Source organism: Meleagris gallopavo, chromosome 4, assembly GCF_905368555.1.
Source record: "Meleagris gallopavo chromosome 4, MGAL_WU_HG_1.1, whole genome shotgun sequence".
NCBI lineage: Eukaryota > Metazoa > Chordata > Aves > Galliformes > Phasianidae > Meleagris > Meleagris gallopavo.
Genome location: NC_139407.1, coordinates 12,993,396 through 13,007,755, shown reverse-complemented (window position 1 = coordinate 13,007,755; position 14,360 = coordinate 12,993,396). Strand labels below are relative to the sequence as shown.

The 14,360-nt window shown below is 34.8% G+C and overlaps 1 protein-coding gene across 6 annotated transcripts in view; it reads left to right on the top strand.

Moving 5' to 3' along the window:
- The window catches only part of LRBA (LPS responsive beige-like anchor protein), a 367,496-nt gene that overhangs the window by 122,742 nt on the left and 230,394 nt on the right, over positions 1 to 14,360 (top strand). For all 6 annotated transcript variants that reach the window (XM_085222195.1, XM_085222196.1, XM_085222197.1 and 3 more), the window contains exon 36: positions 2,749 to 2,857. In XM_085222195.1, the coding sequence (XP_085078321.1) occupies positions 2,749 to 2,857 (109 nt within the window). The remainder of the gene's footprint in view (positions 1 to 2,748; positions 2,858 to 14,360) is intronic.

Sequence of the window (14,360 nt, the reverse complement as noted above, 5' to 3'; positions counted from 1 at the left end):
TAAGAGGATGCTGTTCTTAAAGGAGAAAAGCCAGGCTGACCTACATGATAATACAACTTGAACAATTAATAAAAATTATATAAACTGAAATGAAAGAATGTTTATGTAGGAGTATGCAGCCTTTGGTAAAGATGACTGAGAAGAAAGATTACAATTGTGAGTAACAATAAAAAACTTTTGTTCTTACCTCCTGAAGATCTTTACTTGCTGAATTTGGCAATCTGCAATAAATGAAGTTGTGTAGTAGTTGTTACATAGTAATATGAAGCTGTTGGACTTTTTTTTTTTGAGAAGAGTTTGAAGTTACTAGTAGGTATCCCTGTTGAGGTTAGGCTGTTGTGCAGTTTTTAGCTTTAAGAGTTTTTGGCTGCCAAAAGGAGGAGGTCAGCTAGGCTGTACCTGCAAAATCACATGAAAGGTTTCTCTGGCTTTGTTAGCTCACTATGGAATATCATAGAGCAAATGGGGAAATCGTGTGGCGTTACTAAGAGAGAGTTGACAAAGCTGTGAACTGATCCATAGGAGAACAAGTTTTTTCTGATGTGTAAGAGCTGTATGTTTTCACTAGGTAAACTTCTAGTTTGCTTTGAGTGTTGCTTGTCTGTGACACAATGTAGTTTTTTGCTTTGTTTGGAACAAATCTATCATTTCTGCGATTGCATACTAAGTACTACTGTATAGTCATCTGTAGGGGCTGGTCACTGGCTACATTTAGTAGAAGGAAAACCTGTGTAGAAAATAAGTAAAACAACTGCAGAGCATGCTTGCTTGAACAGGAGAATGACTAGTATTTTCCCAAGTTTGAACAGGTTAGCAGAAGGAATGGGTATTGCATATTCAATAACAGTAATGGGATGCTGTCTGACTACGTTAGATATAGATCAGTAAATACATCTGTATTCATGATCTCTGTGCTTTTAGGAAGTTCTTCATAAAAAATGTTTGTTTAATTACTTATATGGTAGATTTGCTACTGTAGTTCTTGGGGAAATATGAGTCAAATGTTTGGAGTCTGCTCCAGTGTGATGACTATGATATTACTTATGCAAAGTTTCTTGTCACTAGGGTTTTATTTTTAGGGGGTGTAGGGTTTTATTTTTAGCTTAACATTACTGTAAATGTTTAGAGACAGTGATGTTGGGGCTTCTTTTTTAGTTTAGCAACTACGTCGTCTTAACTAGTTTATTTTCTCTCTTTTTTTTTAAATCATGAAAAATTATGAAATTGAAGTTATGTCGTTCCAGCAGTGCCAGTTTTGCAAGGTTTTGAGAGTAGAAGGATGTCACTAATGCTTACAGCCAAACCGTAGGTTAGCTGATAATAGCTACTCCCCTTCCAAAAGTGACTTATTAAAAAAGAAATAGAAAAAATAAGAAAAAATAGTTCTAAATCGGTTATTTCTGTATAAGCCTCCTCAAACGCTAGGTGAAGTCATGCCCAAAATAAAGAATTGTGCTTATTTCTTTTGTTAAGACTTTATGCATACAGATTCAGTGACTGAAATGGTTGAGATCACGCGACCTGTCTCATTTAGCATTGCAGTTTTCCTGGCCTTGTAGAGTGAGAAGCAGTGAACAAAGAATATTTCCATTTTCTGATGTTTTTCTGATTCTAGATTTCATATCTTAAGTCCACAAGTGGACTTGCAAAATCATGAACAAGATAGGAAATGAGACAGCAGAGCAGTAATGATCATACTGCCAAACATACATATAGAAACAGATTGAGCTGAAGCTCAGATAAACGTATCTGGATGATAAAATTGACATTGTATGTATTAGAATGCATCCTGCATAATAAAGCCTGCCTTTCTAAAGAAAGGATCTTGCTAGACTCTGAACTTGTTGAAATGTGTTTTATTTTATATGTGGAGGGAAACCAAGTGATTTTACGCTCCTATGATAGTAATGGAAAGCTATTAAAAAAAAAAAAATTATAATAGGTTAAGAATAGGTGTTTTGCAAAACTATCCAGTAGCAAAGGATTTGTCTTGGTTATCTTTGAGTAATCCTATGGAAATGTGTACCTCTCAAAACAGTGTATAGGTCCTGAATAGTCAGATTTAACTTTATGAATCCCAATGTAACTAATTAAAGAGGAAATATTTTTAGTAACAATATGTGAATTCGCAGAATAATTGGGTTGTAATTTGACCTGTTATATCTACTGCCATTCATAAAACTCAAGGTTTATGAAGGTCTCAGAAATGTCGGATTGTATTACAGCTTTGTTCTGTGTATAACCTGAAGCAGCGTGTATCTCAGCATTTTGTTTGTTAGACGAGGATATTTTACAATATCCTTAAAATATTACTTAAATGTATACTTAACATAGAATTCTTGTTTTTTATTTGGAGAAAAAAACTATACTGCAGAAGTGCAATTCACTTTTGATTTGGACTTCATATTGTTTACATTAGGGCTTTCACTCTGAATATTTATAGGCATAAGCTGCTTACTTTTCTTTAGCAGCTGTTGTGTGTATTTGAAAGATTTTAATATATTTCTTTATTTTAAATTAAATTACTGTTTATGATATTTACATCCTTTTTGATTCTTGACTTAGTTTACTATTGAAATACAATTTTACTAGTTTCCAGAAGATTACCCTTCAACCTTATTTATAACATTTACTTAACGCAGTCAAGTCAGTGTTACAGAACAGAGCTCAATGGATTTACTTATATATACAGTATCGTTTTAAGATTTCATTCTCTTAAGGCAGCTTTTAAATATTTTCTGTCCACAGATTGTTGAGTCAGACTATGAAGGACCATTTGGTCAGAGTGGCTAATGAAGCAGAATTTATCTTGAGCAGACAGAGGGCAGAAGATATTAACCGACATGCTGAATTTGAGGTAAGAAATGGGTTTCTTACTTTCAACGAAAAAAAAACCTCTGCTGTAACAAACATATGGTAATTAAGTATCCTAATCATAGAACTGCTCAGACTGGGAAACACCTTCAAGACCATCAAGTCCAACCGCAAGCTAACCATACTACTCTAACAACTCTCCGCTAAATCATGTCCCTGAGCACCACGTTCAGATGATTTTTAAACACATTCAGGGGAATGGTGACTCAGTCACCTCTCTGGGGAGAGCCTGTTCCTGTGCATAACAGCTTTGCAGACCTAGTCAATTCCATTGTAAAAAATGGTTAGCAGTCCTAGTGGGTTTTGATAGCTTACCACTAACTCTTGTGGGAAAGCCAGGCTGCGCAGAGCACCTCAGAATCTGCAAATCCTGGTTTGTAGAGGAAGAAATTGTATCATACCAATGCTCTTCTCTTCCTTGAGGCAAATATCACTTTATATGTTAAAGCTGTTTAAAATCACTGTCGAGATACAACTCCGGAAGAAAAAAAAAAACAAATCCAAGCACCCTCTCTCTCTCTCTCCAGTCTTACTGAAGATGGATGATAACGGCCTATTAAGCCCAAGACAAGAGATTACCTTTTTTTCTTTTTCTATAGCTTGCTGTTTCACTTAATTCATCTCTAAAACCTTTTTACTTATATTTCACATGCTTCAGTGTGGTTTGTTATGTTTTTGCATTTTCATCCCACTTAAGGGATTCTAAAGTAAAATATAGGGCTTGGTTTTTATAGACTTGTAATAAACATACGCGACTTTTTTTCAGAATCATATTAGTCATACCTCCAATTTTGGATCTTAGTTACTTAATTTAGCTCCTTTCTGTGTTCTGTAATTACTGGGATGTTTTAATGAAAATGAAGTTAAATCTCACTAAATTCACTAATACTCTGCTTAAAAAGTACTTAGTCTTTCTTCTGACATGCGATACTACTTGCGGTTTTGTTTCTAAAATGAAGCATTAAGGGATTGAAGGCACATTTATGTTTAACGTATTCCTAAACTGTTTTTCTCTTAAATCTTTTCTTGAAAAAATACTCCCCAAAGATGAAAGCATATTTGTCTTAGACAGTGCTTATGTTCTAAAGGTCATCTATGTTGGCCCCAGGATTCAAGCTGTGCGTTGTTTAATAACATATCTGCACTTCATCTAGAGCTAGTTACCTCCTCCTGCAAATAGAGATGTTGTAAGATATCTACAGTACCATTTTGCAGTGGTGAAATAGCAGGCGTGTTTCATTTCTTATATCAAGGGTTTGGCGACAGTCCTGTGGAGATGAAAAGTGCATCTTTTTACTTCATTCCCTAATAATCATTGGACTGGGACATACTTGACATCTTTTGCTCTGGATTTAGGCAGAAACTCCCTGAATGATAAACAGCTCACTTTTTTCCTTCGGATGCAAACTGTGCACAAATGTGTGTGTATTTGTGGGAAACATGTGGAATATAGGGCTCTATCATGTAAATACAGACTATCGATGAATACGGTATTTTAGTGACAGCTTCATTATTAAAACCTTATTGCAGTGTTGGGACGCGCTTTTGTGGTTTGAAACATAGCACAGATAAGTTGATTTTCACCTTGAAGACACATGTTTAACTCATTTGTAAAAAGCTATTTTCAAGGATGAATTTTTAATCTTATGTTCTGGCACAAATTATCCTTCTGATTTTATGAATGACTTGATTTAATTTCACGAATCATAAAATCTTTTTGGTACTGTCTATCCTGGTCTGCATGCAGCCTGCAGGCCGCAAGTTAAACAGGGGTGATCTGTACCCTTCCAAAAGTATGGGATGACCAAAGCCACTAGAAGAGTCTCCAAAGAAAGAGTTTTTAGCATACTATTTGAGTTTGAGCTATCACTTCAAATATAGAGGGAACTCTGAATGCCTAAGTGAGATAGATTTAGACTGAAGAAAATTGGATAGAAATCATTATGTCTATCCCTATATCTTTTCATGGCAGATCTTTCTCTTTAAGGAACTTAGTGTCTTGAATAGCAACAACATCTGCACATCTGCCGGCATGAAGGGCATCTGTCATCTTGACTTGGAGATTTTTCTTTTCCTTCCTTTCGGTGGGAGTCTGTCTCTATTTGCATTGCAGAATTCCTTTGCTTCTGCAGTCTTGCACTCTGGAAGCTTTAAAAATTGTTCATCTTCTCTCAAGTAGGATGCAGTCTCCTGCCCTCTCTGCTGAGCTCTTTTCTTATAGCTCAGCAGTCTGGACAAAGACTAGTCATTGTCTTGACTGCCTAGTGGCACATTATTTTGTAGAAGATAATATAAGTAGCTTAATGAATTATGAGCTAGCCAATTACGATATTTGTCTTCTAAGCTAGCATTACATAAAAGAAAGAAAATAGTATTTTGGAGTTGGTTGTGAGAGAATATTCTTAAGCTGAATTCAGTCAAAAAGCAATCTTATTTCTTTTACTTTTCTGGTTCCCCTTCACCTGCACTTTGACTTGTTACCTCTATAAGTAAGTCTATGAATGTAGACACAGGGAGAAGTCATAGAGGGAGCTATGATGCTTAAAATTTTATAATGCTGTTAAATCTCAAACATGCCTGATGAAGCAATATTACACACGTTTCTTTAAGGAGATGGCAGCAGGGCACACGTTTTTACATGAATGGGAAAATGGGCGCATTTCTAATGTCAGTTATAGTCTTATAGTCTTACACCTAAAACCTTAAATTTTGCACCGTGTCCCATGCATAGATCTCGTAGGCATTTTCTTACCCTGAGTTTTAGTAGACTGAAAATGCTGAAGAATAACCTATTTATGCCTGAATTCTAACAACTTATTTCATGTTACCACCTAGCCTGCTTTCTAGAAATGACCTTGAAAAATCTGGTGATTTGCACTGTGTGTTAGATTATGCGTGCAGCCTGGTGCAGTTTGGTCTACGAGAATAATTGGATTTAGTGTGAGGAGGGGGAGGGAATTTTTGTGCTCTAATTGACTTTATTTTATAATTTATGACAGATGCACCCATTGCCTTGGATATGCCTCCTGTCTTATATAAATCTCTTAATGTATTTGTGTGTGAATATACATATTTATAGAATTTAAAATATGTAAACTAGTAAGTGCTTTAGGACTAGTGTATTCAGGCATCTTTCTGAAAGAGATTTAATTTGCTGCTGTATGGTGCTACTGAATTTTGGCCAAAACTGGTAATACCACATCTCAATAGTTGTGTATTTTTGAAGGGTATTCTTCTAGCAATGTTTTTCTTCTCCCCTCAAAGATTCGCATGAAGAAACTATTCCAAACCATTCATAGTGCAGCAAATTGTGTATGTAGAAGAGCACTGAATTTTCTGAAAATTTTCCAAACCCATCAAAGATTCTTACTGAGTCTGTGAGGAACAGTGACAACTTTGGTGATATTTTTAATAAAATCTAACTGCTTTCATAATTTGCAAACTAATCTACGTCCTCAAAGTGTCAGTTTACAAATATTGTCTGATACTGTTGTTCACTGCTTAGTTTTACAGGTAATGAAAATTGGAAACATTAATTGCTAGCATTCTTGTTGTTGGTCATTTCTGTTGATTAACTGAGAATTTCACGTGACTTTCCCTTTATATTTGTTATAAATCATTATAGGCGGCTAGATTCTCTGCATGATTTCTCTTCAGTAATTAAATCTAGCATTTCCAGCTGCTGTAAAATTTGTTGCCTTTTTCTGTTCGATTATATTTTTTCATGTGGAAGACTTACACTCTTCCTCATAGTTTGAATTCTTATTCAGTATCAATTTATAGACTGTGGTTTAGCTGTAATAAACTGAATGTTCTACTTTATGGCTCATGCTGAGAAAAGAATCTCAATACGAGTATTGCCTTGACAGAAGTAGGCTGCCAGGCACGGGAAGTGCTCTGCTAGGGACTTGGTTGGAGCCATTTGGCTTTTTTTTTTTCCTTTCAGAAAACAACATGCACTGTTTCAGTTGATTGGTAATCTTGTGTGTCCTGCACCTTTTCCCCTTAGGTGTATTAAGAGTTAAATGTTAGATGATCAGAGGAAGTAATGAATTATTGCAAATCAGTTCTGGCAGAACATCCCTAAGTCAATGTTTGAGAGATGTTTAAGGAATTATGGAAAGGAACCTGGTATATTTAGAAATTCTGTTTATGATAGATAGTTCTGTGTGTAGTAAGTAGTTACTCTGGCAAAGAAAGTAAGTTTTAATCCTTGACTGTGTCCCTGTTCATAAAATTTTCTGGTATTTTTAATAAAGGCTGTTTTGTTATAAACCTTGTGTATCAAATACCCTTTTTGTGACTCTTGCAACATCATTTTATATGAAGTGCTATTCAACACTCTTGTTCATTGGAAAAATAGTATTTTGGAATGCTTTCAATTGGTATTCTGTCTACTATGATGCATTATCAGCAATGAATCTTTACAGAACTTACGAAGATAATAGGCTAGTTGGAGGCTTCCTGTAGTAATGTAACCAAAAGTTACCACACTTGATCTTCAGAACCTTAAGGAGTTACAGATGTATCCTTGCACAAAAATACAGCATTACAGATTTCTTTTTAAATGGGCTTAATCTATGTTAAACTTACATTTTTAAACAAATACTACTATTTGCATTGAGCAGGTTAGGCATTATACCGTCATATGTTGTAGAATGAAGACTTGTTTGTACTTGAATTTTTAAACATATTTTTAAGGTAATATAAAAATTGGAAACTCTTCAATAATGCTGAGCATGGAAGATATTTTCTTCCATCACAGGATTAACCATTTTTGCACTGCTGGAACTTGTTGGCAAGTTCCAAACTGGAAAACTTAAATTTCTCATATTCCTGAGATGGGAATTTTTCTTGTTTTTTGTTTCCAAAGATACTGAAACGAGAAATTCACTTTCCACTTGAACGTCATAACACAGTTTCCTGTGCTCTGAGAACTGTGAGGATAAAGTATTGATTGATGATAAAAGCAAGTGGTTTCTTTTACAGAATGTTTTAATAAGGGATGAGAAGAGAAGGAATGAAAGCTTGCACTGGTATGCTGACAATCTTTTTTGTTTTACCCACATTTAAATCAAAATACAATACGTCTGAGTAGTATCAAGGATATTTTTGTTTCCGAAGCAGAAACAGAAACATTATTTTATAACTGCTCTATTCACAAGAAATGATGTTGCTTTCTTTACAGTTTTTGGATGTTTTTGGCAAGTAATGCAAACTGTTTGAGACGTGAAGAGATTGTGAAGACATTAAATTAAGCTTAATTGTGTTATTTTACTGCTTACTGAACATTACAAATGCAGAAGCTATGTATTTATTCAGCTAAGCAAGAATGAACATCTATGGTTCATTCTTTTTAGCACTTTATACGCATTTCAATTTTTATAGGAATTGTTTGTTTTGCTTAACATTTTAAAAGAATAATTAAATAGTAGAAAGTGCTTATGGAAATGAGTTGATAAAAATTATTTAACTAATTAAATATTTCTAACAGCTGTTGCAACTGCTCAAAAAAAAAAAATTGAAATAAATACAGGATTCAAATCTACTGAATATGGAAAAAAAAAAAAAAAAAAAATTACCATAGTCATCTCATATAATAACCTTCTGGTTTCTGATGCAAATGAAGTTTATTGCTTAGAATTAATACATAGTTCTTAGTAATATCACATTGAAACTCTTCCACATTTTATAATCTATGCTATGTTTCATTTCATTGTAAACTGTAAATTATTCAGGTATGTCATGAGGTTATGAGTCTGTTTTCTGCACATTGTTTTACGTTATTAACCATGAGGTTTCAACTTCTTTTAATGACCTTTTACATATGTATTACGTCTACTTATTTCTCCTCTGCTGCTAATGATCAACCTTTCTTTGTTTTAAAAACTTTCTAAGCCATCCCACCCCCCCGAATGAACATACTGATACAGCTGATTATTTTCGTAAGAGATTATTGCTGAATTTAATTGATGTACTCTTCTTAGTCCTGCAAGGATGAACAGAATATGATCCAGAGTTCTTCTTTTGCATCTGTAGGCTCTGGAAACCTTAAATAAATAAATAAATCTATGACAGAAGTAGCTGAAGACTCAGTTCTTGTGACCACTTCTGTTTCATAGTTTTTCCCTGCACTGGAGGACACTGGAGTAATTAATAAAAGGGAGAGTAGTGTTACATGCTTCTGCTGTTCTCTGCCTTCTGAGGTTTAGGTTAGATATTAGGAGGAAGTTTTTCACACAGAGGCTGGTGACACACTGGAGCAGATTGCCCAAGGAGGCTGTGGATGCCCCATCCCTGGAGGCATTCAAGGCCAGGCTGGATGTGGTTCTGAGCAGCCTGGTCTGGTGGCTGGTGACTCTGCACATTGCAGGGCATTTGAAATTAGATGATCACTGTGGTCCTTTTCAACCTAGGCCATTCTATGATTCCTTTTGAACTTATTTTTTGCTGCAGCTGTGCATCTTAACTGTTGGTTTTCTTTTCCTTTTTTATTTTTTATTTTTATTCTGAGGTACATAATTACAAGTCTAACAGATGTTTTTTTATTGTCGTATGCTTAAAAGACTCGTGAACATAAACGATGTCTAAACAGTACTTCATTAGAAATGGTTTCAATTTGTTGATTTTGGTTTTTAATTACAAATTTTAAATAAAGCTCAAGTTCAAACTTGTCATTTAAAATTTTTGAATGAATAATTCTCAGAGTAAAATCATACTCGGTAAGAAAGGAGCAAAATTTAATCTATACTGTGTAACATTTCCTCTTCAGCACTGACATAATAAGTTAAATTGGGAGGTCGTGTGTTTGGAAATCAACCACAAAATTATGTATGACTGATCTGTTAGTAATATGTGCAGGTTTTGCACACACATGTTCTGCTTATCACAGATCATTCTTTGTGAAGTCTGACTTGTTATGGGAATTGCTCAAATAATCAAACATCTTATTAATGCATTTTAGAATCAAAGATTCTGCCAGTTTTCTGAGATAAGAAACAATTTGGTAGTAAGCTTTGAATGACTTTGCTTAGAGCACTGAAAATCCAAAGTCATTTATGATGTTAATACAGTCCATTTGGAAATTCTATGCCTTTTTTTATGTATCTGTATTAATAATTTTTCTCTTCTACTTCAGAGATGAATTGTGTCTTTGCACTGTAGAGTATCTGTAGTGGGCTGGGCCAAAAGTCCATCAAACTTGTATCTTGCTTCTAACAGTTGAATACCAGATACTTAGTGTAAGATCAGTGCAGTTATCTAACAGTGTTTCCCCAGTTCTACCAGATGGCAGGGGTCACATTTTAGACAATGATTTGCATGGATTTCATGTATTGTTCTGTCTCCCAGTCACTGTATTAGTGTTTTTCATGTTTGGTTCTTGTTTTCACTTCTATGAATTAGAACTACCAAGAATATTTGGCACCTCTTTCACTCTGCAGTATGATTAATAATACAGTGGGATTCAACTGTTGATTTCCCTCCTTTTTTGAAAACTGTTGTTTTGTTTTGTTTTGTTTCCTATGTCTTAATAAGTTTTTTTTATCCACATGAGGGTGTTCCTTCTACTGTGATTTGAATTTCTTTAAATATCTTACTAGCATTCAAGCAGTAGACTTTATGAATTGGATCTTTCTTGTTGGCATCCCCTGTGATACTAGGAAATCTAATGAAGCATGACTCCCTTTTACAGAAGCCATGATGACTCTTGCCAATGTGTTTATTTCATTGTTTGCCTTTTTAAACACATCCACCAGTTTTTCTTTTATAGTTTTCAGAGTTACTACCTTCTAGTTCCCTGCTGTCCTCTGGAATCTGTTTGGCACATTTAATTTTTCTGGCACCGTGGCAACCTGAAGAAGAAAACTGCAGCTAATGGCTCAGCTGCTTTCATCCCGATGTTATTCTACATCATGTGGGTGAATACTGTTTAGCAACTGACAGTTGGTCACTTGCTGATTGTCTAGTGTGACTCCTCTACTAGCACATCTCTGTGATGGTCTTGTGTTCCGAGAGCTCTTTTTTATCCTTTGATTATCTATTAGCTATACAGATACCATAGCAAGCTTACTGTTCCTGTTTTGTTTCAAAAATGATTTACTACTACCTTTCATGCCTTTATACAAGTATTTCTCTAACTCTTATGGCCTGCTTCTTTCTCTTTTTAAGCCTAACATGCGAGATTTTGACATATTTTTCTATTTTCCTTGTTTGAACAGACTTCTTGAAGAGTAACATTTTCTTATAGCCTTACTTTCTCTGCAGTTTAACTATTCCAGCATTTTTGGTCTTCTAAAAAGCTTTTTGATGGGAGGCATACATTTCCTTTGAAGCCCTTAATATTGTATCTTTTTATACAGGCTTTTGTGCTGTCTAAAAAATGTTTTGTCTGCATCCTTTAATGCTCATGATATGACAGCTAAACTATCTAGCTTCAAATTAGATGTTCCCATCAGGAACGTTGTTGTTCTCACCCATTCATGAAAAATAAATCAGTAGTGTTTACCTTATTTATTATTTATGTACAGGCGTTATGGAAGCTCATGCCAAGCAGCGATTCTAAAATGCTGAGACCTCAACAATAGAAATGTATGTAGACTATAAATTTCTGGCATTAACTAAGCAGATATCCTGTTGTGCTTGATTGTAGAATTTCTTCTAAAATTTCGGTCCAAAGATAATGTGCGTTACATGCGTACCTTCTATACAGCAGTGTTAGGGTTTGTTCAGCTTTCCAGAAGCAACACAGGTGCCAGTATACATCTCTCCTGTATCATAGATCGGTTTGACCTAAACAGAAATACTTTATGTTAAAGCAATTCTTATGTTGGAGCATCGAGGTCACAAAGAAATCTTTGGATTTGGAGGATTGGAATGTCCATAAGGGTTTTTACTTACTATTTCAGCTGGTAGATTGGGCTTGTGCACTCTGCTCTACTCTAGCCTTTTTTAAATTTCCTGTTATGTGTATTCAACATATATTTCTTTGTTTTTCTTGTGGCTTCAGAAGTCTTTTTGTTCTGCAGCTGCTCTTATTTGTATTTTTCTAACATACTATTTATCACATCTTCCTTTTGCTAGTCCATCTTTTGTCTAAAATGGTGTGTGCATACTCTACTAGTTCTACTCCGTGTCTGTTCTTGGAAGATTAATTCCTGCTGGAACATGCACGAGTAAGATTAAATGCACTCATTTGAGTCTATTATCCTGTCTCAAACAGTGGATACTTAAGGAAGAGTTTATTAAAAGTGCAAACACAGTAGCATTTTTCCTGAATACACTTCTACACTTTACCCCTTCAGTGACTTCTGATTCTTGCTGTGCCAGTAATGATAGCCTTGTGCTCTGTAACCCTTAAGGGATAATTTCCCTATTTGCATGATGAATTCATGTAGACTTTGTTATGGCAACGTCCTGTAGCAAAGAATTTCCCTGAGTTATCTGCAAATCTTACTGGCCTCTTAGTTTCATACTTCTGTTGCAAAATGCCTTTTTCTTGGTAGGAACTATAACTGATGTGGAGGCAGACAACCAATATTTCTGTTCACTCTGCTGTTGTTAACAGAGTAAAGCTATTTGCTAAGAGCTGATGACTTCACACAGCCCTAACACTTACTTAACTATTTATTGTTGGAGTAATAGTAGGAAAGCTGACTCCTACTGTATACTACAAGTGTAAGTTAAGGATTTTAATGGTATATCAGTGGCTTCAGGGATGAAGTTCAAATGTTCTTTTACTTCATCATATATATGTATTTGTGTGATGATACACATTGTATATATCTTTATAAAGCACATAAACCTGTAACGCTGTCTGCACGGAGCATCCATCTCTCTTCAATGTTGTTTGAGTAACACAAGCTGCTGCTGGAACTAGTGTGTGCTAGTCATGGTATACAGATTCAGCAGACCTGTGGTGTTCTGAATTGATAGTTTTTTTTCAGATTCAACAGGATTGCTTGCCTCAAAAGCTTACCAGCCCCTTGGGAAACTTTCATGTACTGCCTCTTCAGTATGCACTTGCCCTCTCTTTGGCTGTTGCTTCTCACTGACTCTCTCTGTCCAATCTTATAATTAGTTGTAGAACATGTTCCTACAAATTTGCTTAGAAAGTGCTCTATATATCACATGATTAATAGATATATATAACGTGATTAAAAAGTTTAGTGTTACATTGTTATTTCATCTACAGCAGTGATTCCAAAATGTTTCTCAGTTCTTTTGTATTGTCTGGTGGAAGACTCAAAACAGCGCATGGCATTTCATATGTTTTGTGCATTCTCTCTTCTTAGTTGTTCCTTTTTTTTTTTTTTAATAAACACTGCGTGTTTATTATCCCATACCAGGCTGATGTTTTCATAAAACTCTTTCTCATGATTACTGAAAATCTTATTATTACAATGAAGGAGGGAGTGAAGATAAAAATGAACTCAGAGCCCATCATTTTATATCTAAAATCAGCTACTCTCCTAAATTTCTTTTACCTATGCTGAAATTTCCGTACTTTTTAGTTACTGTGATTACTTGATCTTCCAAGATCCTGCTCCACTTTCTCACAGCTCTTTCATGATTTTACAAATCTGAATAAATTAGTATCAGCGACGACCTTTTTTTTCCACTCCATTATTCACTCAATTCTTAAGATTGTTTTTAATATTTATATTATACAACCTAAAAACAGCAGATAAGTACTGTACAACTAATATTAAAATTTGACTGGAATCTTAATTTCTTTTCTCTCCTCCTTTTTTGGGAAGGAACTGTTCTGATTCTTGCTATTTATCTTCCTTTTGGCTGCTTTATGTTTTGGTTCTTTTTTGTGATGTTGATCAAGATTATATCTTCCTAAAGTTTTAATGACGTGTTAACTGAATATATATAATAACGCTCGCATCGTTGAAGAATTTGCACTTACTGATCTTTTTAAGAGCTTTACTGAAATAGATTTTTGTTGTTGTTATTTAGAAAGTTAATGTGAAAATGTTTATTTGAATGGGGGAAAAAAAAAATGGCAAATACGACATTTCTGGTTATTTTATTCCTACAGGAACCTGAAAGTACTGTGACATTCTGTGTCATTCTTCTTTGTTTCTGCTAGAACAGAATGGTGAATCAAGCCATTTATAATAGCATTAAGTTCCATATAAAATATTTTCAACCAGTCTTTTTAATTCCGGAATTACTGGGAACATTTGTGCCTTAGATTCTTCCATCAAGGCACAGAGAAGTGAATTATTGAAAAGATAAAAATAAATTTGTTTGCTTTCTGTCAGAGTTCGTATTCACAGCCAACCTTGATAGAGGACCAGAATGATTTAGACAAGTTTGCTTTGGAGATTCATAACATATGCTTGCTGGACAGAATTGAGTTATCTCTGCTCTGGAGAGTAAGTTATTGTAGCAGGAGCTGACAGAGATGAAGATAACTGAGGGAAATTCAATTACCTTTTAGTGTTTTCCTTCTAATAGGATTCTTAATGTGAAAA